Raw genomic sequence first — 24,330 nt, 5'->3', positions numbered from 1 at the left:
ATAGGCGCGCCGGCACACAGGGCTTTAAAAATCTACCCTTATGTTGCTGCAGCCAGGAAATCATCTACATTCCAGCTGTGGCAACACACATTCCCATAGGCGGCAATGTGCATTTGTGACCCAGAGCTGAGACCTTTCAAGTTTGGTAAAGTTTATCCCCACCTGGGAACAAGTCATCTCTCTGGCATAATTCTTCTCCCATCTTTTTTATTTTTTTGTATTCCACTTTTCAGGCAACTTATTTATATTCTACGTATCTGGATAACTTTGGAGGTATATTCAGAAGTTGTAGCTGCACTATTGAATATGTAGCTGGCTATCGTAAAGTTGGCCAGCTAACTATAACCAGCTAACTTTAGGACAAGTTTTTGGCCCAAACAGACTAAGGCCTAGATTTACCAATGTTGCAGGGCTCCCTGAATGGCGCGCTAATGGGGGAGGGGGGGGGGGGGCAAAGCCGGGGGCGAGCCTGCAAAAGCTGACAGCGATCGCATGTCTGTGGTGCAATCGCTGCTGGCTTTTGTACCCAATAATGCCATTAGGGGTGGGCATTCGTTTTTGATGTATTGGCAATCCGCAATGTATATTTCCCTATTCGTTGTATTCGTGGGGTCATGAAACGTATGGCGAACCCCCATGAATTCAACGTATCTAACGAATAAACCCCCCACCCTCCTGACCCACCCAAGACCTACCAAAAGTCCCTGGTGGTCCAGCGGGGTCCTGGAGCGATCTCCTGCACTCGGGCCTTCGGCTGCCAGTATTCAAAATGGTGCTGATAGCCTTTGCCCTTACTATGTCACAGGGGTTACCAGTACCATTGGTCAGCCCCTGTCACATGGTAGGAGCACAAGATGGTGTCGGCCATCCATTGCCCCCCCCCCCCCGTATGGCTCCAGGACCCCCTCTGGACCACCAGGCACTTTTGGCAAGTCTTGGGGGGGGGGGGTGGTCAGGAGTGGCGCTGGCCGTCCATTGCTCCTACCATGTGACAGGGGCCGACCAATGGCACCGGTAGCCCCTGTGACATAGTGAGGGCAAAGGCTATCTGCGCCATTTTGAATACCAGCAGCCGACAGCCCGAGTGCAGGAGATCATGCCAGGACCCCCTCGGGACCACCAGGAACTTTTGGTAAGTCTTGGGGGGTCAGGAGGGTGTGGGGTTGTAGTTAAAATTTAAAGGGTTGGGATGGGGATTTTTTGGGGAAAGAAATACATACATAACTAATGAACAGATCGGGGTCCCCCGAGAATGGATGCAACGGATTTGACTCCCCACGAATATGAATACCGAATGGGACGAATCTGTCCCTGATGCACATCCCTAAGTGCCATCAAAAAAGGTGGTGCTATTGGGCACAAAATGGGCAACAAAAAGGCTCCTTACCTTTTCGCCATCCACGTTGTCTTTGTGGCGTGCACCCCAACTTCTCCTCTTCCGGAGCAGACACCGCCCCGACTCCGCTCCTTTTAGCTATCACACGCAAAAAGGGACTTTTCACGTGCAAAACATCCCTTTTCGCGTGCGCTAGCTTTAAAAAATGACCCCCTTAGATGGCTAAGTTATCCGGTTAACTCTGAATATTGGAGATAGCTGGTTAATTCAATTCCTCCCAGTTACGCTCCCAGAACACCCTTAACTTGCAGCTAGAATTTAGGCCTATATTTTCTAAAACACTGCGGCATTGTGAATCGTGCAGAACAGGGGGCGGGAGGGTGAAACTGGGGGCAGGTCTGTGAAAGCCGGCAGCGATCGCACCTCTGCGGTGCGATGCTGCCTGCTTTCGCACCCAATAGCACCATCATATAAGTGGTGCTATTGGGCGCGAAATGGGCAGCGAAAAGGCTCCTTACCTTTTCGCTGTCCACGCTGTCTTCACGGCGTCCGCCCCAACTCCTCCTCTTCCGGGGCTGATGCCACCACGACTCCGCCCCTTTTTAGCTATCATCCCTTTTCGCATGCGCTAGCTTTAAAAAATGACCCCCTTAGTTGGATAAACGTCCAAATATTCATTTAGCTGGCTAACTTCTGAGTTAGTTGGCTAAATTCTTTTGAACATGAACCTCCTTATGTCCTAAGCCTATTTTTCACAATTGACAGTCTGTTCTGGTGCAATTTGTTGATGTGCCACCCTCCCCCGATCCCCACACCATGTATTTTTCTGCACACTTTCTTTCTCCTCTCCTCCATCACATATGCAGACAATCTTACACTCTACTTCTCCTGCTTTACTCCCACCCTGCCGCAGACCTAACCCTTTCTTTCTCCTTTCCCCCTTCATATATACAGATGGTCTGACACGCTACTTCCCCCACACTCCTCCCACCCTGCCGCAGACCTAACTCTAACTTGCTCGGCCTGCAGCTGTTCCTGAGGGCCATAGGCAAGTATAGAAAAATACCTAAGTGCCAACCAAACATTTTTAGGAACTGGAGAATTTTTTTTCCCTTTTCTTAGCTCTCTCCTCCTTCCTTCTAGGCACTAACACTACCTCTTCCTGCTTCTTGCATTTTTCCGTGCCAGCGCACACATGTTATAAAATCTAATGGCCATGTGCACATGTGTGCCACACTATAAAATCTACATGCGCATGTGCAGGCAGCAAGTGCAGGGGGGCAAATTATCGGTAAATACGTGCAGCGACGCAATCGGGCCTCCCCCACTACTCCCTTCCCTACTCCCCTGTCTAATCTTCCTTCCCTTTCCCCTGTCCACCCCAACCCCTAACCCCTACCTAGCCCCAAATTCTTTTATTTCACTACTTACTGTGCCTCTGGAGCAGAAGTAATTTCCGCGCGCCAGCCAGCTGCCAGTGTGCGCTTCCCCAGGACAGTGGTTAATGGCCGCTGTCCCGGCCGGCCTCTGTCCTGCCCCGTCCCCTCTCCATCCAGACCCCCCCCCCCCCCCCCCACCCATTTTTCAGGGCCCGGCACTTGTGCGCATACCAGGGTTTACGAGCACGGCCAGGCCATGCGGCACGTTCAAGGCCCGGCCATGCATGTAAACCCAATTTTTACGCATGCAGGCCTTTGAAAATCTGAGCTGTAATTTCCTTAGTACATTTAATACTGATATTTCACTCTGTTTTATATTGAACACAATTTGCACAGGATTATGTAGTACGTGATATTTTAGTTCTGCATTTTCAACCCACATAAATCATCAAATATTATTGAAAAAGTACTACTCTGTTTATCTATTCTTATTTAGGAAGAAAACCGGTCTGTTCCTATTTATCTAGATGGATACATAGATAAAACTTTGTAACAAGTCTACCACAAAATACTTACAATTGGCACTACCAAAAATTCTATCTGACCTTGGGATATGATTACATTTGAAGGCATGACATTCTTGAGTTTACTTTTTTGTTCTATCCAAATAGGTAATGCTAGCTGTGTGGCCTTCTCAGAATTATTTGTATGAAATTAAACCTATAATTTTATGTTAGGCCACCCACATAGAATGCTATTAATGTACTTGCTGAGCATAATCTGTGAAGTGTAATGGATATCAGTAATGGAGATGAATAGATATCTGTAGAAAAAGGTGTAGAGATAGAACAGCTGAATATAATTCATCAGAGTTAATATCCATAAGCAGTGAATCATAGAAGCACCAGGAGATTCCAGAGCTTGGCAGAAAGTATCAATATTCTGCTGAATAAGGCCTGTAAAGGTCTGTCCATGAACATAAAAGTATACTTGGCCAACTATATTGGCGTTTTATATTAAATCTTTCATTGTGGTTGCCAAAAAATATCCTTTTTGTTCAACTTTGACAACCTTGTTTTGATTTTCCCCATGGTACTGTATAGCACTGCCTTCATGTCATTCTATTTTTGTATATTATACTCTGGTTTCATTATACATTTTTGTAAATAATTGCAGAAATGTGATTTTCTTAAAATAAAAAGAAAAGGTAATAGAAGCTCAACAATGAATTGTCACATTAACTTTCTGGCTGCATGTATAATATCAGTAAAAGAAATTAAAATAAAATGTGTGCTTCTGCTGGTGCCAGGTACGGGATAGGACTTCCAAAGCCCCCTAGTTTAATAGCTTCCCTTCTCCCCTGTTACTCCCAGCCTTTAAAACTTTGCTGATCTGCCTAGAATTTTTTGTTCTGCAACTTACAAGTCATCCATAGAAGAAGTAAAGTTACGCGGCAGGGGGAACCCGGTGAACACAAGTATTTCCGCGCTAATTTCAAGTTAAGATCCAGGAATGTCCATGCCCTGCCCAGACCCCACCCACGCCCTCCCCCTTTTTGTATGTGCACGCAGTGGCAAGTATGCGTATATCCGGGCGGCTTTAAAAATCCACTCAGCGCGCTGGCCCAACGTATTCACGCATCCCCTAATTTTGGTGCATCTCAAGCTTTTAAACTTCACTTTCATGTGTACTATTTGGCAGGAGTGCACCCTATTCGAAAATAATGTGCATTATTAACAAATAGTGCACCCGCTCCGATAGTGCACACTATTTCTGAATAGCACAAATAGTGAACACAAAAAGCAATAGAAAAAAAACCCATGAAATTTTATTTTCTGTCATTTTCTTTTTTTAAACGACAGGAAACGAAAGACGATGTCATTGACATTGTCTGGCGTTTAAAAGCACATCCCCAGTTTCTATAGGCTGATAATTTTTTCATGCATCAATAGGATAGCACAAATATTAATTTTGATTAAAAGCAAACTTGGCAGCTGTACTATTGAACTTGTTGTCTGTGCAATTTTTCACAATACCATGACAGTAAGTGGTTAAGAGACCCAGAAACTTAAGTGTGGATGCCAGGAAAATACACCTTTAAGTTTCAGTGGTCAATTATAAAATTATATCATAGAATTCTATCTGCTGAAAATATTTGGTAAAATACTATTCACTACAGTTCTGATTCTAGTCAAGACTGAAACCAGTGCTAGGAGGGAAGATTTGATTCCAAAGATCATGGATCCACAAGGATTATTGACCTTATTAAAGAAAGCAATTTTTCTATGCATAAAAAGGAGGTGTGGACTCCAAAGCAAAGTCAAAGTAGTTGAGGATGAGAAAAATGCCTTGTGCACCAAATAAGTATACAGAGATATAGGAAAAAAGGTTGTCTAACTTGTAATTCTAGAACATTAAAAACACTGAAAGTATAAAAACTGTAGGGTTACCAGTTGGTTAATCCTGTCCTGATTTTATCTCCATTAAATGTATGGAATTGTTAGGACTTTCCCATTTCAAGGCTTCTTGACCTGTACTGGAGCCACCACATCTGGATAGGTTTTCAGGATGTCCATAAAAATTGTTCAAATAAGAGTTGTTCAAAGATGATCTTGTATACGAACTTTCAAGACCACATAAGTCCATTCTTTAAGAAGTCACTCTGGTGGGCGGTAATTTTCAAAAGAATTTATGCTCATAAAGTTGGGCTTTGTGTGTGTAAATGGACTTTGAGGTAGATTTTAAGAGCCGGGTGAGTGCCAAAATGGGGAGATATACACACAAATCGGGCTCGCACAATCTCGCGCTGTGCACAGATTTCAAGTTTTCAAAAAAAAGGGCAAGACATGGGCATTTCAGGTCATGGCCAAGCTTAATGCATGTAAATACATTACTTACGCACCCGGTCGCACTCTCAGATCCCCTTCCGCATGCATTTACTTCTGTTAGAGATGAGGTGTAACCAGCCATACCTTTGGGGTTTTCAGGGTCTGGGGTAACTGGGGCTAGCGTCAGCTATGCAACTAGGGGGATTTGGAGGATCTAGCTGTTAACTGGGCGAACCGGTGGACAAACTGCTGAAACTGGCAATGGCGTGGACACGAGCCTCCTTTAAAAATTGCCCAACTTATGCGGTACAAGCGGGATTTACGTGCACAGGCAGGTGCCACTTAAAATCGTGCGCATGCGTGCAAATGATCAGGCTAGTTAATAACATGGATGTATATACATATGCAGGTTATAAAATGGCCGTGTATCTGGGCACATGCAGATGCACGTGCCCCAAAGTGCACTGGCGCACAGGTTTGAAAGTTTCCATCTAAAAGGTGAATTTTAAAAGCCGAGCACACGTAGGGGGTGCATGAATAAGTCAGGCTCGCGCACACCGAGCAGATTTTAAAAGTCACCCAGATATGCGCGTACCTCCTGTGGCGCACACATCTCCAAAGTTTTCAAAAAGAGGTGGTACATGGACATTTTAGGCTGTGAACCAGAAATGTGTGCAGAAACAGAAATTCTTATGCACCCTGGTGCACGCCGAGGTCCCCTCCCGCGTAACTTTACTTTTGCTATGGATGACACAAAAGTAAAAAAAAAAAAAAAAAAAAGGATGGAGCCGTTTCTGAGAGGTTTAAAGATCTGAGCTAACTGGAGTGTGTACAGGCTATCAAACCGGGGGGGGATGGGAGACCTATCTGTTAACTGTGTGGACTGGAGGACAAATTGGTAAACTGGGACTGGCGTGGGCATGCGCCCCTTTTAAAATCCCGTGATTTACGCTGTAGAAATGGAACTGGCCCACACATACATGCACTACTTAACATTTGGTGCACATGTGCGTGCATCGCACTATTTTATAACAATGTGCATGTATATTATAACATGGAAGCAACCCTGGGCGCAGACTGACCTCGTGCGCACAAATGTGTGCCCGCACGCCAGTTTGAAAGTTACCATCCCTGGGTATAAATGGGCTTCTTTGATAATTGCTGCTTTTACGTGGCCTAGCTCCTTTGAAAACTCACTCCACAGAGCTGAATTGCCAAAAGGTTTACACCACATAAATGGACTTTTGAAAATTGCTATGCTGTATGATACTTTTACGTGCATAACTCCTTTGAAATTCCTTCTATAGTGTTTCTAGTTTACTCCCTTTTTCTCTTCCTCCTTCTTTCGCCTCCTCCTCACAGCTTGCTGTATTTTTCAACCTATTTTCTTAATGATCATTTTTCAACAGGACCGAAAAATGCAACGTGTTGTGAATTCAGAATGCCCAACCTTAAATTGTCCAGAATCCCTGCAAATGTTCCGGACTCACAGCTGCTGCAAAGTTTGTAAAGGTAAGGCAAAATTAAGAAGTGTCATAACTAGAACAACAAAACATTTTTTTTTCCCATCAAATGCCCTTGCAAGTTCCCACTTATTCTGGCTTTATGTGATTTACTCAAATTAGGGTCATTTCACCTCCAGCAGTTTTGAAAGGCAAATATTGGTTGAATAGTGGGTTTTATACATATTTACTGTGGTAAAAGAGTATATATGATTGCTATTTGGTGTGTGTTATTTGGTTCACATGATACTCAATTCCAGCCCAGGTTTCCACTGAGCTGAAAAATGAAAGGAGGAAGATTAAACTCTTTTAATCTTCCTCCTTTCATTTTTCATACAGGGACTTGTAGTTCTGCTTTTGTTAAGGAATGCAATAGAGAAATCAGAATCACATGTTCCAACATGCAATGGAGTAAAATCAGGACCGGATCAACCTGTCCTGAAAATCTGGAGCCAGCAACCCTAGTGGGGAATGAGTTCATGAGAAACTGACCAAACAAATCTTGATGTCATGATACCATGACCCCAAGTCTATTTTGTTTGGTGGCTCCAACACTGTCTAAATATTTTTTTGATTTTACTCCATTGCATGTTGGAACATGTGATTCTGATTTCTCTATTGCATTCCTTAACAAAAGCAGAACTACAAGTCCCTGTATGCAGAGTAGTAAATTCTGGAGCCAGATGGCAACTCTACCTCTCACCCAATCATTCACTGCTCCCTTGAATTCTGTTAGCCCAAATGCATGACTCTGCAATCTGCACATATTTTTTTCATTCAATATTAACTGCCAATCACTCAACTGTCCTTGACTTTCTTAAATCACAACTCATTTATTTCAATTCAATTATATGCTTGATTGCCTTGAATGCATTAAGAGAGATACAAAAATATAAAAATAATGCACACCAAGCAGTATCAAATTATATATAATTGAAAATATCACTAATCAGAACATCTAACTTAAAAATCTAAATTTGAATATAGTGATAAAAAATTAAAAATAAAACCACAAATCATAATCCAGCATCCTAATCATATTTTTTCATATCAAAGTCTCATCAAACTATAACTGCTGACAGTTAATAAATACTTTAGTAAATAACCATGCTTTACAGCTTTCTGAAATACATGGTAATCCTGTACTGACCTCTAGTCTCAAGAGGGTAGACACCTCCACAGATAAGAACTGATACAACTAAAAGCCTTTTCACATGTCAAAATAAGGTGTGCATCTTTCAGTGAAAAGTAATAAGAAAAGGTCCTATGAGGATTGTAATGTTTTTGTTGAAGGATCATATAGGGTTTATTATCAAACCTCACCCCAAGATTCCTAACATCCTTGCTAATAGATAACTCAAGCTGATCAATAATTAAAGGGATGTGTAAGGAAAACAATTTTGACTTGGTTTTTTTCAGTTTGTTTAACATTTTCTGTCATTTTGTTCATTCAATTTCAAAGTTATCTTATTTTGCTATGCTGGTTAATTCATTTCCAACTTTAACACATATTATACATACTTTAAATGATAAAAAAAACCAGAAATACTTTAGTCTGTAACAAACTGGACAATTGTTGCGCCCCTGCCCACGGCCTGTATCCCGCGGGCAGTCACTCACCTCTTCTCCAGCGCTGCTCTTCCCTCCGCGGCCCGGACTGCCGCCAAGCCGCACCTCCTCCAACTTCGCAGCTGCTCCATCTGTGCGGCTGGTGCCACGCTGCCGTCTTCTCCAAGACATCAGGAGTGGAGCAAAGTGGCACCAACAGTGGTAGGAAAACCTCAAGGCACTATGAGGGGTAAATTACCCAAACAGAGGCATGAACACTCCAAGACACCAAAAAAGTGGGAAAAGAGCACCAACAGTGGCTCACTGTGCTGGTCATCCAGAGCAATCATTTCCCCAATGTACTGTAGAAACATTAACACCCTGTGGCTCCACAAGAAGAAGCAAAGTGCCCGAACAGTGGCATGAACAGTAACACTCTAAGGCAGCACCAACAGAGACATGAACAGCCCAAGGCACCATGAAAGGGGAAAAGCAGCACTAACAGTAGTTGGAACACCCCATGAGATGTGCAGAAGCATCATGAAAGTAACCTGACGTCAGAGGAAACTTTGAAGCAAGTCTGTAGTGGTTCTGACTAGAAAAATTGGTCATATGGCCTGGGGCAAAAGCCTAATCATTTAGAAACTGAAAGACGGCAAACTTACTAACCCTTGGCTTGGAGAAGACAGAGGAATCTCTAGAGGAGGTCCATAGCAGCCTTAATGGGAAAATCAGTCCTTAGACCTCCTTGAACCAAGCAAACCAGCTAGATTTCTGGTCGAAAGATGGTGAATTTGTCTGTTCAGCGTAAAGCCAGAGGAACTGCTAGAAAGCTCTGATGTAGTAGGGATGTGCAGAGCAAAAGTTTATGTTCATAAGTCCATAAGTCGAAAGGGGGTCCCATTTGCGGTCAATATGGACATATGGAGAATTCCATAAGTTGAGTCTATGTCCATACGTGCAAATAAAAATTTAAACCCCTCACCCTCCTTATTCCCCCCCCAAGACTTACCAAAACTCCCTGGTGGTACAGCAGGGAGTCAGGACGCCATTTCTGAACTCCTTTGCGAGGAGCACGTGACGTCGGCGTCACGTCGGAGTGACCGCGTCACGTGATTCCCCGCGCGATCGCTCCGGGGGACCCTTGTTGCACCCAAAAGGAACTTTTGGCAGCTTGGGGGGGCCGACGTCACGTGCTCCTCGCAAAGGAAGTCAGAAATGGCGTCCTGACTCCCTGCTGTACCACCAGGGAGTTTTGGTAAGTCTTGGGGGGGGGGGATTAAGGAGGGTGAGGGGTTTTAAATTTTTATTTAGGATCAACAATCGCGATTTCCAACTTAATTCAACATAGCTATGTTGAATAAGTTGGAAATCGATCGTTTTCGCCTCATCACTTTTTTAAGTTAAAAAAAAAAATAAGTTGCGTTTTACATTTAAGTTCAAAACGAATGCACACCCCATATGATGTAGTTTCCCTATGGCATTACTGGAAAACAGGCCAATGGTGCTCAGGTTTTGAGACTGGACTACCACTCTGCTCCGCCTTTTCTGATGTTGACCTCTTGTAGTGGGGAATGGCACCCTAACATGCCGCCTCCTCTGAAAGCACCAAGAAAAAAAGCAGAATAGCAGAGGCATGCCAAGGCACTGAGAGTTAGGACAAAACCCAGAGGCTATGACATATTTCCAAGCATTGATTTAGGAGAAGTACCAGGGCAGCATGAGCAGAGGTAGAAACAATACTTGGCAGTATCAGGAGGAACAAGGCAGTGGCAGCTGGGACAATGACAGGCTAAAGTGGCAGGGCATCTTATATAATTTATTTATATTCCACTTTTCAGGCACCACAAAGCTGATGTGTTTTCAGGTACTGTAAGTATTCCCTATTCCCAGAAGGTCACAATCTAAGAGGGTACATTTACTAAGTTGAAATAAGGATATAACACCCACAAAACAGCATTATTGTGCAATATTGTGTGTGGGTATTTTTCTTCAAAAATCTGCCCACTATTGAAATTAGGCTGCCTAGCAAGCAGAAAATTTACTAATTCATACAAAGCAGCTAATGCAAGTAATCTTTGCTAATAATAAAATAATGCCAAAAAGAAGAGAAGCTACATTATTTCAATGTAAATCAAAGAGGTGTAAAGTATATTTTTATTATGGGAGCATTGGAACGCTGCCATGGCAAAACTTAAAGGGCCAACACAGCCTGAAAAATAAGCCCCAAAAGTTATAAAAAATACCTTCTGGGTTCTTGGCAGGCAGTGGCCCAATCTTCCCTCTGCTACCTATCGAAGCAACCCAGCAGGCTCAAAAGTATTAAAAAAAAAAAAAAAGTAAAAAAATAATCATGTGTGATGCTCATTCCCCTTCCTAAAGCCCCTCCTCATTGAGTAAAATAACTCTGAATCAACAACTCCCCCCAGGCATCCAACCCCACTGGCCCCCCCTCTCCCCCCGGACCACCCTCTGACATAGAATAGCAACCCTGGTGTCTAGTGGCCCACCTTACATTGAAAATATACCCTGGTGGTCTAGAGGGGCCTCAAACTCCCCATGCATTTAGAAGACATCCCCTGGTGTTTCAGTGGTGACCTGGAATAACTCTAGGTCCAAGCCGGTTGGCGCAATTTTACAAAATGTTGTTGACCAGCTTTTGGCCTTTATGGACCTAGAGGTTGCTTCATCTTCTTCATCCTCCTTGCGTTGAAGAAGAACTTCTGAGACTTCGTGTCCATCTTGAACTGGCAAATACTCCTATGTTGATATTGTCAGATGCCCCTGAGGAAGCTTGTCCTGCGAAACACCGGCCGTGTAGGGCTGTGTTTATACCTTGCATTGAGAGATTGCTTATTAATATCTTCTTCACATTGTCAATGGAGTTGAATGTCTATCCAAGACTGTTTTTGAAAGTCTTTTTGACTGACTTTTTAACCTTAAGTTTAAAATAAAAAATTTTCAAAAATTCAAAAAAAATATTTTTTCAATTAATAAAATCAAGTTTTACAGTGATGGTGAATGATTAGAAGACCGGTTGGGTTTTGGGTTAAAATCACAACGTCTGGCTTGATGACACCGTCACTTAGGCTATAATTTAAATCTTATTCGGTTGCCCTTGTTACTGACAGATTTCAATTACCCCAATATTGACTAGGTAAATGTAACATCAGGACATGGTAGAGACATAAAGTTCCTGGATGGAATAAAAAACTGTTTCATGGAGCAATCGGTTCAGGAACCAGCAAGAGAGGGAACTATTTTACATTTAATTCTTAGTGAAATGCAGGATTTGGTTAGAGGCGTAACGGTTGTGGGGTTATTTGGCAATAGTGATCATAACATGATCAAATTTAAACTAATGACTGGAATGGGAAAAATGTGTAAATCTACAACTCTAACACTAAATTTTCAAAAGGAAAACTTTGGTAAAATGAGTAAAATAGTTAGAAATAAACTGAAAGGTGCAGCTGCAAAGGTTAAAAGTATACAACAAGCGTGGATATTGTTTAAAAATACAAACTTAGAAGCACAGTCCAGATGTATTCCACACATTACGAAAGATGGAAGGAAAGCAAAACAATTACTGGCTTAGGTAAAATGTGAGGTGAAAGAGGCTATTTTAGCCAAAAACAATCCTTCAAAAATTGGAACAAAGATCCATCTGAAGAAAACAGGAAAAAGCATAAGCATTGTCAAGTTAAGTATAAAACATTGTTACGGCAGGCTAAGTGAGAATTTAATTGAAGTTGGCTGTAAAGGCAAAAACTCATACTAAAAACTTTTAAAAATAATTCCAAAGCTAAAAACCTGTGAGTGAGTCGATTGGACCGTTAGATGACTGAGGGGTTAAAGGGGCTCTTAGGGAAGAAAGGCAGTTGCAGAAAGGCTAAATGAATTCTTTGCTTCTGTGTTTACTAATGAGGATGTTGGGGAGATACCTCTTCCGGAGATGATTTTCAATGGTGAGGAGTCGATCTGAACCAAATCACTGTGAACCTGGAAGATGTAATAGGCCAGATTGACAAACTAAAGAGTAGCAAATCACCTGTATAGGATGATAGGCATCCTAGGGTACTGAAGGAATTAACAAATGAAATTTCTGATCTATTAGTTAAAATTTGTAGCCTATCATTTAAATCATCCATTGTACTGAAGACTGGAGGATGGCCAATGTAACCCCAATATATAAAAAGGACTCTAGGGGCGATTTGGGAAATTATAGACCAGTGAGTCTGAATTCAGTGCCATGAAAAATAGTGGAAATTGGAATGGTTAACAAAACAGAAAATATCATAATGCCTATGTATCGCTCCATGGTGAGACAGCACCTTGAATACTATGCACAATTCTGGTCGCCGCATCTCAAAAAAGATATAGTTGCAATGGAGAAGGTACAGAGAAGGTCAACCAAAATGATAAAGAGGATGGAACAGCTCCCCTATGAGGAAAGGCTGAAGAGGTTAGGGCTGTTCAGCTTGGAGAAGAGACGGCTGAGGGGGGATATGGTAGAGGTCTTTAAAATCATGAGAGGTCTTGAACGAGTAGATGTGAATTGGTTATTTACTCTTTCGGATAATAGAAAGACTAGGGGGCACTCCATGAAGTTAGCATGTGGCACATTTAAAATTAATCGGAGAAAATTATTTTTCACTCAACACATATTAGGTTCCATATTAGGCGCTACCACCCAAGAAAGAGATTGAGGCGTCATAGTAGATAACACATTAAAATCATTGGTTCAGTGTGCTCCAGCAGTCAAGAAAGCAAACAGAATGTTGAGAATTATTAGAAAGGGAATGGTGAATAAAACGGAAAATGTCATAATGGCTCTGTATCGCTCCATGGAGAGACCGCACCTTGAATACTATGTACAATTCTGGTTGCTGCATCTCAAAAAAGATATAGTTACGATGGAAAAGGTACAGAGAAGGGCGACCAAAATGATAAAGGGAATGGAACAGCTCCCATATGAGGAAAGACTAAAGAGGTTAGGACTTTACAGCTTGGAGAAGAGATGGCTGAGGGGGGATATATTAGAGGTGTTTAAAATCATGAGAGGTCTAGAACAGGTAAATGTGAATTGGTTATTTACTCATTCGGATAATAGAAAGACTAGGGGGCACTCCATGAAGTTAGTATGTGGCACATTTAAAACTAATCGGAGAAAGTTCTTTTTCTCTCAACGCACAATTAAACTCTGGAATTTGTTGTCAGAGGATATGGTTAGTGCAGTTAGTGTAACTGTGTTTAAAAAAGGATTGGATAAGTTCTGGAGGAGAAGTCCATTACCTGCTATTAATTAAGTTGACTTAGAAAATGGCCACTGCTATTACTTGCAGCAGTCTCATGGACTAGACATAGTTTTTGGGTACCTGCCATGTTCTTATGGCCTGGATTGGCCACTGTTGGAAACAGGATGCTGGGCTTGATGGACCCTTGGTCTGACCCAGTATGGCATGTTCTTATGTTCTTAAGCTCTGGAATTTGTTGACAAAGGATGTGGTTAGTGAAGTTAGTGTAGCTGGGTTTAAAAAAGGTTTGGATAAGTTCTTGGGGAAGTCCATTAACTGCTATTAATCAAGTTGACTTAGGGAATGGCATCAGTATCATGGGATCTTCTTAGTGTTTTGGTTCTTGCCAGGTTCTTGTGGCCTGGTTTGGCCTCTGTTGGAAACAGGATGCTGGGCTTGATGGACACTTAGTCTGACCCAGCATGGCAATTTCTTATGTTCTTCTGGAATTAGGGCTGTTCATCTTGGAGAAGAGATGGCTAAGGGGGGATATGATAGAGGTCTTTAAAATCATGAGAGATCTAGAACGGGTAGATGTGAATCGGCTATTTACACTTTCGGATAATAGATGGACTAGGGGGCACTCCATGAAGTTAGCAAGTAGCACATTTAAAACTAAACAGAGAAAATTCTTTTTCACTCAATGCACAATTAAGCTCTGGAATTTGTTGCCAGAAAATATGGTTAGTGCAGTTGGTGTAGTTGGGTTTAAAGAAGGTTTGTATACGTTCTTAGAGAAGAGGTCTATTAACTGATATTAATCAAGTTGACTTAGGGAATAACCCTTGCTATTCCTGCCATCAGTAGCATGGGATTTACTCAGTGTTTGGGTATGTGCCAGGTACTTATAGCTTGGATTGACCACTGTTGGAAACAGGATGCTGGGCTTCATGAACGCTTAGTCTTACTCAGTATGGTAATTTCTTATGTTCTTATGCTCCTAAGATGCTGAAAATGAGCTCCAAGGCTTAGGCTTGACCCTGGGACAAGGTCCAGGCATCTGGACCCAACCTTTGGGCTAGACCCAGTGTCGGACTTAGCTGCAGACTGAGGACCTGTTTTTGGAACTCTGGGCCACGCCTCTGTGTCAAGCCTGGGTCTTGGGCCTAGACCTAGCCTGAGGCCCAGATGTCAGGACCTTGCCTTGGGCCTGGGTTTGGACCAAGATCCCAGTGTCCTGACTGGGCAAGGACACTGCATTGGATTTGGTAAGTATGGGATTGGGGTTGTTGGGAAATTTCCTGGGTATGGGCCTTTGTTGGGGTCTCAGCCTACCCCAGCATTGTGTTCAGGGCCTAGGCTGACACCACAATGTCATGCTCGGTCATATACCACAGCCCCCTCGTACAGTCACGACCTATGCCTAGTCAAGGCCAAGACTTTGGGCCTAGATGTAGTCCAAGGCCAAGACTTTGGGCTGAGTATGGGTCAGGACCCCTGCTTTGGATCTCTGCCTACTCCCTAGGCAAGGCTCTGGCCTCAGGCCTATGCCTGACCAGTGACTTTTTTTCAAAATGTAATGAGAGTCTGATGAAAGTTTGTCGAAATTTAATTTTTTTCCATTTTGAAAATGATCCAAAATGAAATAATAAATTTTGTCTCATTTCTAATTTCTCCCAAATGCCTATCACTCATATTTTCTAATAGGAGGGGCAAAATATCAAAGGAATTCACCTCCCGTGATAAAATATCACAGTTTGATAAATCACCCCCCTTAAATTTGTACCTGAGGTAATGAAGGGTGAAGTGAACTTTCCCAAGGTTACAAGGAGCGGCAGTGGGATTCGCTAGTTTGCAGTCCATTGCTCTAAACTTTAGGCTACTCCTCCACTCAACAGAAAAAAAGATTCCTTTATCACCAATGATTGTTTTCCTCTTTATTTTGGTTATAATAAGCACAGAAACATTTTTGGAAAAAAAAATAGGTGACATGAAGATAGATATGAACAACCAAGGCATCGTGAGAAGGGCAGGGCAGCATTGTTTTCTTGGTCCTGTACAAAGGTATCATAATCTCCAAGGGCTCTGGTTCTCCAGGAATAATAATGCTCTTAATTTTATTCTTAATACAAAATCTGAGAACAAACACATTTTTGTTTAAAAATATTAAATATAGCTTTTATCTCAAGCCTGTAAACATGGGAGGGAAAAATGACATTACAGTATGGTTTTATTCCATGATGGTCACTATTAAGGTGTTTGGAAATGCAACATAAAATGGGTGGTATACTCCATGGAATACTAAATAATGGATGAGAACAACAGCACTGGTATACAAATTTTTAGAAGTTGTCTGCTCAATAATAAAATGTGCTATTTATTATTGATGTTGTTGTCCTGAATTCAAATATGACAAAACAACTAATTGGCTACCATTTCCATGCTATTTAAATTTTACATTTTATGTCTGTCTATCGTGTAGATAGTGCACAGCTAGTAGAGTTATAAACTTAAGGCTTTTCGTATATTTATGGATGTATATTATTTCACTTGTCCTGTTTATGTAACTCATTAAAAATTAGATCAGCAAAAAGATTAATAGAAATAAAATTTACTATGAAAAAAAAGGCCAAAAACTATAGAGCCATATTTTAGTACATAAGAACATAAGAACATGCCATACTGGGTCAGACCAAGAGTCTATCAATCCCAGCATCCTGTTTCCAACAGTGGCCAATCCAGGCCAAAAGAACCTGGCAAGTACCCAAAAACTAAGTCTATTCCATGTTACCGTTGCTAGTAATAGCGGTGGTTATTATCTAAATCAACTTAATTAATAGCAGGTAATGGACTTCTCCTCCAAGAACTTATCCAATCCTTTTTTAAACACAGCTATACTAACTGCACTAACCACATCCTCTGGCAACAAATGCGTTGAGTGAAAAATAACTTTCTTCGATTAGTTTTAAATGTGCCCCATGCTAACTTCATGGAGTGCCCCCTAGTCTTTCTATTATCCGAAAGAGTAAAGAAATGATTCACATCTACCCATTCTAGACCTCTCATGATTTTAAACATCTCTATCATATCCCCCCCTCAGCCGTCTCTTCTCCAAGCTGAAAAGTCCTAACCTCTTTAGTCTTTCCTCATAGGGGAACTGTTCCATTCCCTTTATCATTTTGGTCGCACTTCTCTGTACCTTCTCCATCACAATTATATCTTTTTTGAGATGCGGCGACCAGAATTGTACACAATATTCAAGGTGCGGTCTCACCATGGAGCGATACAGAGGCATTATGATATTTTCTGTTTTATTCACCATTCCCTTTCTAATAATTCCCAACATTCTGTTTGCTTTTTTGACTGCCGCAGCACACTGAATCGATGATTTCAATGTGTTATCCACTATGACGCCTAGATCTCTTTCTTGGGTAGTAGCACCTAATATGGAACCTAACATTGTGTAACTATAGCATGGGTTATTTTTCCCGATATGCATCACCTTGCACTTGTCCACATTAAATTTCATCTGCCATTTAGATGCCCAATTTTCCAGCCTCACAAGGTCTTCCTGCAATTTATCACAATCTGCATGTGATTTAACTACTCTGAACAATTTTGTATCATCTGCAAATTTGATTACCTCACTCGTCATATTTCTTTCCAGATCATTTATAAATATATTGAAAAGTAAGGGTCCCAGTACAGATCCCTGAGTCACTCCACTGCCGTGCTGACTCCCTTCCACTGAGAAAATTGACCATTTAATCCTACTCTCTGTTTCCTGTCTTTTAGCCAGTTTGTAATCCACGAAAGAACATCGCCATCTATCCCATGACTTTTTACTTTTCCTAGAAGCCTTTCATGAGGAACTTTGTACAATGTCTTCTGAAAATCCAAGTACACTACATCTACTGGTTCACCTTTATCCACATGTTTATTAACTCCTTCAAAAAAGTGAAGCAGATTTGTGAGGCAAGACTTGCCTTGGGTAAAGCCATGCTGACTTTGTTCCATTAAACCATGTCTTTCTATATGTTTTGTGATTTTGATGTTTAGAACACTTTCCACTATTTTTCCTGGCACTGAAGTCAGGCTAACCGGTCTGTAGTAGGTAAGTTCGGGCGTAGATTTGTGCACGCAACCAAAATCAGAACAGCCTCTGAGGGAACTTTCCTTCCGCCCCCCCACCTTCTCCTCCCTTCCCCTACCTAACCCGCCCCCCAGCCCTACCTAAATCACCCCTACCTTTATTTTAAAAGTTGCGCCTGCCTCTGGGCAGGCGTAGGTTGCGCGTGCTGGCCGAATGCTAGCGGGCGATCCCCTGGCACGGTTGCTGTGCCAGAGGCCATGGTCCCACCCCCAGACTGCCCCACCCCACCCACTCCCCACCCCTTTTTTCAAGCCCCGGGTCATACGTGCGTCCCGGGGCTTGCGCACGTCGCTGGGCCTATGTAAAATAGGCTCATGCGCGCAGGAGTGGGTTTTAAAAAGGTTATGCGCATATATTACGCGCGTAACCCTTTTAAAATCCGCCCCATAAAGTATATATATGTATATAGTTTAGTCCTCATTCAGTGGAGACTCGGCTCTTCTTGGCTTGTCCCTTGAATTCATTAAATGGACATCTTTTGTCATTGTCCAGCAATAGTCTGTATGCATTGATGGGCTCAATTTGCCCTGATATGTTTCTCTATTGCTGCAATGTCCTGATGAAATCGCTCACCTTACTCATTGCTCACTGTTCTGCAGTTTGGGAAAAAATCTAGATGAGAGTGCAAATGTATCTTTAGTGACATGTTGCAGCCAAGACTTTTGTATGCCTTCAGGAGATTTTCTACCAAATCTGTGTTGTCTGCCTTATTGTTTCCGAGAAAATGTGTTACCACTAACTGGAAGGCATTCCATGCCGTCTTTTATTTGCCACACAATGCACAGTTAAATGCATCATCTCAAAACAGTTCACAAATCCAAGGGCCAACAAAGACACCTTCTTTTATCTTAGCTTCAGAAATTTACCATTTTGAAGACTTGATGTGTAAGTGTGGTAACAAAATCTTCCTTGATTCATCAAGTGCTGGATGCTGAACACTTTTCTTCTATTACTAAAAAGCAAGTACTGTCCAAACCCAGTCATAGATTTATTCAGAGATTCAATCAAAGATGCATATTGGTCATTTCTGGTTTAATTTGAGATTCTTTCTCTTCTTAACTCACGTATCCTCCGCAATTCCCATATCAAAGGTCATATATACTGACTCGGTAGCAATCTTGAAAACTAAAGCCAATCAAACATTTAAAGTATCATTTTCATTCTCAATGACTCAGTTTTATTAAAGTTTGACTACATTCATTTTGGAAGCATTTTGGCTGTAGACCAGTGTAATCAGTAATTACCATAAGGGAATTTGAAAAGAACTTTCAAAAAAAGAGTGAAAGAAAGCATGAAACCATTTAAGCTAAATAGGTAATGTTTGTGCAGTAAACCTGAAAGATTCAAACCTATGGTATGGTTGGTTAGATGGGGATGGCAGACCACCTGTGTCATGTTTAGCCAAGCCTGACACTCAAGGCATTGAGTAAAAGCCAAATCAGTAGTAGTGGAGGCAAAAAAAAACCTTGCAAGGTGCCAAGTACGGAAGAAACGCAGCCCTGGTGTTAAACTCCCAAAGCATACTTGCAGAGCAAGAAGCATAGTAACATCAATAATATCCCAAGACACTGAATGAGGGGTGGCACCAAAACCCAAAAGCTTAGAATACAGAATGAGGCAAAATGCACAGTGGGCAACACCCTAAGACATAGAGCAATGGGTAAGGCATGAAGAAAGATGGCAATGAACACCCAAAGCACCAAGAGAAAGGCAAAGCAGCATGGAAGCCCCAAGGAACTAAAAGAGGGACAAAGAACACCGCCGCCATCACTGGCATTAGCACCCTGAAGCACTGAGAGATGGGCCTGTAGCACAAACTGTGCCATGAAAAGCCCAAGATGGCAAAAGAATGGCAAAAGGTAGTGGCACAAAGATCCCAAGGCACTAAAAAGGGGGCAAAGGGCACCAGCAACTGTGGCATTAATACCACAAGGTACAGGAACAGTGGCATGAGATCCTAAGGCACCAAAAGAGGGTCAAAGGCACTAACTATGGAATGAAAACCCAAAGGCACCAAAAGCAGGAGAAAGGGAGCCAGCAACACTGGCATCAACACCTCAAGGAACAGTGCAGACTGAAGCAGGAAGACACTTAAGAGTTTTATAAGAAAAAAATGTTAATGGGGTCTACTACAGCTTTGAACATTATTACCGCAAAGTATTATGCTGAGGAAGGGTGATTATAAGAGCCATTTCTGTGGGTAAAATAGTGCTTTGCCTGCAGAAACAGCTTTTTAGTCCCTGCATGCAATGGGGTAAATCCTGGAATGGATCAATGCTGCTGGGAGAATCTGGAGCCAGCTGGTACCCCTATACTTTTTTGTATCTCTTTTCTTCTACTTTCAATATTTGTTTGATGATGCTGAGCTCTGATTTGCTCAGTATCTTTTGCTGTTCAGAAAAGCAGTTTGCAAAAAATGCTCAGAAATATTGTTCACTTTGTTCAATGTTTCAAAGATTTATTTTAAAATCAGATCAAATGGATCTGCCAAAGTGAACTATAGATTCACATTCAGTATCCTTCCTTTAACAGGTAAGTACCCTTTCAATGGTTAGCCCTGTGGAGAGGATAATTGATGAAGAATTGTATATCTATGTTTATATCTTTTTTTTAGTTTAGATGTTTTTAGCCTTTTCAGACCAGTGTTGAGGATTTCTTTCAGTTTCTGTTCTTAACAATTGCTCATGCCAGAATTATAATTCATTGTGTATTATAAATCTTAATGGATAATACGCACGTTAGGCAATTTGAAAATTGTTTGAATGATGTATAGCAGCACACATTCTAGTGAATAAAACCTCCAGTGAAGGTGCATTTCACTTAGGTAGCATTGAACAATCACTGAACAAGGGGGTTTAGACATAAAAGACATTCAGAAGACTTAAACATGATTCTTGTCACGGCTGATGAAGTGCTCCATTTTTCTTTCAAACAATAAAGACCATTAAATGAAAGAAATTGCAGTGATTCATAACACTGTATTCTTCTTCCCCTATGGACACTAGTTTTTGATTATATGCCATGTTGAAAAGAACATATTAGTGTTGTTCTGCCTAATGTGGTCTTGGCATTTCCAGGTTGGGCAAACTTCTAACACTGAAGAATTCAAGGCATAGCCAAAGTAGAAGAATTGTACAATATGAATGGTTCCATATGTTTATATGTTTAGTCGGCATCACCTACACCTTTGTATCAGTGGTGGCTCTTATGAAATTTGACATTTAATAGAACCATTCTATATTTCAGGTTCCTTTGGGTACCAAAGACATTCTTCCAACTGACAAACATTTTTATTAGGTAGCAAAATCTTATAAATTAATTAAAATTGCAATAACCACATGCATTAAAAAAGCAGAAAATAATGAAATAAATTAGAGATGATTTTTGAAATTTGTGCTTTTTTATTTCATCGTAATATAGTCTAATCCACAATTATGTTCATTGTTAGATTTTCTATAAGAAAAAGAATGGCTGTAACTGTAATGACAGAAAACAAAGAGCAGGTTGACAAGGCTTTTAACACTGTTATTGAAGCTATTTGTTATGCCTGCTAGGGTACATAAAGTAAAACCCAAGTGCCATGGGGTTCACATACTATCTACTGGACAATGGGTTAGGAAAAGTGGTCAAACAGATGGTGCAGTGGACTAAAACTAGGCGCAGAGGTGTTTCTTTTATTGAGCAGGGACAACCTTTCCCACCTGTGGATGAATGGGCACATTCCTAAGTATTTGGCATCTTCAAACGTACACAGCTTAATGACAATCCCCACCTCAGGTGAATTCAAACCCTAGGAAAAAGATTCAGTCCTAAAAACATAAGAAATGCCATACCGAGTTTCATCAAGCCCAGCATCATCGGTCTTAAAACTAACTATTGAAGAAAAGGCCTTCTTTTGGGTTTGTTTTTATCGTGCAATAAAAAGTCCACCGTGTGACACTTGTTGCTTATCTTCTTGCAGAATTTTCAACTTCTGTTGAAGCAAAATTCTTAGAAGCCAAACACCAGAGCAGTGTTTTAAGGGAAGCTCTTCTTCAGGGGCTCTGCGAATAAATCACTGCCTCTATCAGTGGTAACACATATGCAGCATTTATTTACATTCAGCTGTTCTCTCACCCAAATATACTGTATTTACTCTTTTCTGAGACAAAAATAATTCTGATAGACGTTCGGCCACAACCAAGCAGTCCCCATTATATGGTATGAGCATTTTTCAACACCTGTAAATCTACATTCACATTTTTCACAGACAGTAACTGTAGTGCTCCTATATAGTATTATCTTACTCTACAAGACGCAGAAATCTTGCAATTATTGTTGCCATCAATGAATTTTTACAATGTCCGGCATTTTTTTCTAGTGTACCTAAGAATACATTTTCATAAGACTCCAGCCAACTATAGAGTTAGGTGGATGGACCCAACCTTTTAGAAATGTTTGCTTACAGAGCAGCTAAATATAACCCTTATGTTCAGTAGGCGGTTATATTTAGCCACTCAAAATGTAGGTATATCGGAGGTCATGATTTGACTGGAAGAGAAAACATGCATTCAATTGATTTTTTTAAAAGTATGTATATAGGGCCTGATTTTAAAAACCATTTACTCAAATAAGTGGGCTTTTGAAAATTGCTAAAATATATGCTTTTTAATTGTCCATAGGATTACCTCGAGTAGGTGCACTTTGTAGGGATGTGCAGACCAAAAGTTTATGTTCATAAGTCCATAAGTCGAAAGGGGGGGGGGGGGGGGGGGGGTCAATTTCGGTCAATATGGACATATGGAGAATTCCATAAGTTGAGTCTATGTCCATACGTGCACCAGTTCCCTAAATAAAAATTTAAACCCCTCACCCTCCTTAATCCCCCCCCAAGACTTACCAAAACTCCCTGGTGGTCCAGCGGGGAGTCAGGACGCCATTTCTGTACTCCTTTGCGAGGAGCACGTGACGTCGGCGTCACGTCGGAGTGACACGGACGTCACGTGATTCCCCGCGCGTTCGCTCCGGGACCCTCGTTGGACCCAAAGTTCCTTTTGGGTCCAACATTGGACCTCGTTGGACCCAAAGTTCCTTTTGGGTCCAACGAGGGTCCCGGAGCGAACGCACGGGGAATCACGTGACGTCCGTGTCACTCCGAGGTGACGCCGACGTCACGTGCTCCTCGCAAAGGAGTACAGAAATGGCGTCCTGACTCCCCGCTGGACCACCAGGGAGTTTTGGTAAGTCTTGGGGGGGGGGATTAAGGAGGGTGAGGGGTTTAATTTTTATTTAGGATCAACAATCGCGATTTCCAACGTATTCAACATAGCTATGTTGAATAAGTTGGAAATCCGATCGTTTTCGCCTCATCACTTTTTTTAAGTTAAAAAAAAAAATAAGTTGCGTTTTACATATAAGTTCAAAACGAATGCACACCCCTAGCACTTTGCTAGTGTGAATGGTTTTGAAAATTGCTATGATAGTATGTTACATTTACACGCGTAACTACCCCATAGTGCAAATCTATGCATGAAAATTATCCTTTGAAGTGGTGCAATTCTATAGGTGTACTTATTGGAGCCTTGCTCTTATTTCCCAATCATCCCTTTCCTACCCCTGGACCTCCTATATTTGATTGAAATCCCTCTTCCCAGCCAGACCCAGTGATTAGACCCACTTGGATCCCAAATTGTTGGAAAGGAGGGCAAATCCTTTCGGTAACACTCTGGGAAGGAGGGCACCATTAGTGCTGCTGTTCAGCCATGGCAAAAGTATCCTGAGCTAGAGGGAAGGCCTCAGCTATACTGCCATGCCAGTGGTACTCCTTCAGAGGGAACAACTGAGCTATGTCAGTTTTAATAAATTAAATTGTTCGTAAAAATTGGACAGCCTGCTGGTAAACAAAATTTTCATGACTTAGCAATTGTGAGGAAAAAAAAATGAACATTGTTCATATTGCAGATTTTAAAATGTTAAAAGATGAAGGGTTGAACATAACTCCATAATTACATTTTTCAGATAAGTTTATAATATTTTTTTCTTATATTTTTCATTATCTTTTCAACTGTGCTCCTTTTTTTATCATTAAGGCACATGTTATGTGCCTTAATGATAAAAAAAGGAGCACAGTTGAAAGATAATGAAAAATATAAGAAAAAAATATTATAGCCATAAAGATGGAAATTTTATTATCACAGTTATCATGGTTACTAAAATCCCATCCAAACCTTTGATTTAAAAAAAAAAAATAAAATGACATTAAGTTTTTTCCTTTTATTAAAGCAATAACAAAGAAGGATTCCTTCTTTTGTAGAAGAAATATTACCATGCTAAAAAGGATTTATAAGTTTAGCTAGAAAACTGATTAGGAC

At 41.3% G+C, this 24,330-nt stretch overlaps 1 protein-coding gene across 2 annotated transcripts in view; it reads left to right on the top strand.

Moving 5' to 3' along the window:
• NELL2 (neural EGFL like 2) overlaps positions 1-24,330 on the top strand; it is a 537,087-nt gene that overhangs the window by 286,986 nt on the left and 225,771 nt on the right. For both annotated transcript variants that reach the window (XM_029616870.1, XM_029616869.1), the window contains exon 11: positions 6,953-7,055. In XM_029616870.1, coding sequence (XP_029472730.1) covers positions 6,953-7,055 — 103 coding nt within the window. The remainder of the gene's footprint in view (positions 1-6,952; positions 7,056-24,330) is intronic.

This window comes from Rhinatrema bivittatum, chromosome 9 (genome assembly GCF_901001135.1).
Source record: "Rhinatrema bivittatum chromosome 9, aRhiBiv1.1, whole genome shotgun sequence".
NCBI lineage: Eukaryota > Metazoa > Chordata > Amphibia > Gymnophiona > Rhinatrematidae > Rhinatrema > Rhinatrema bivittatum.
Note: the sequence above shows the minus strand (reverse complement) of the source record. Positions and strands in the feature narration are given on the sequence as shown.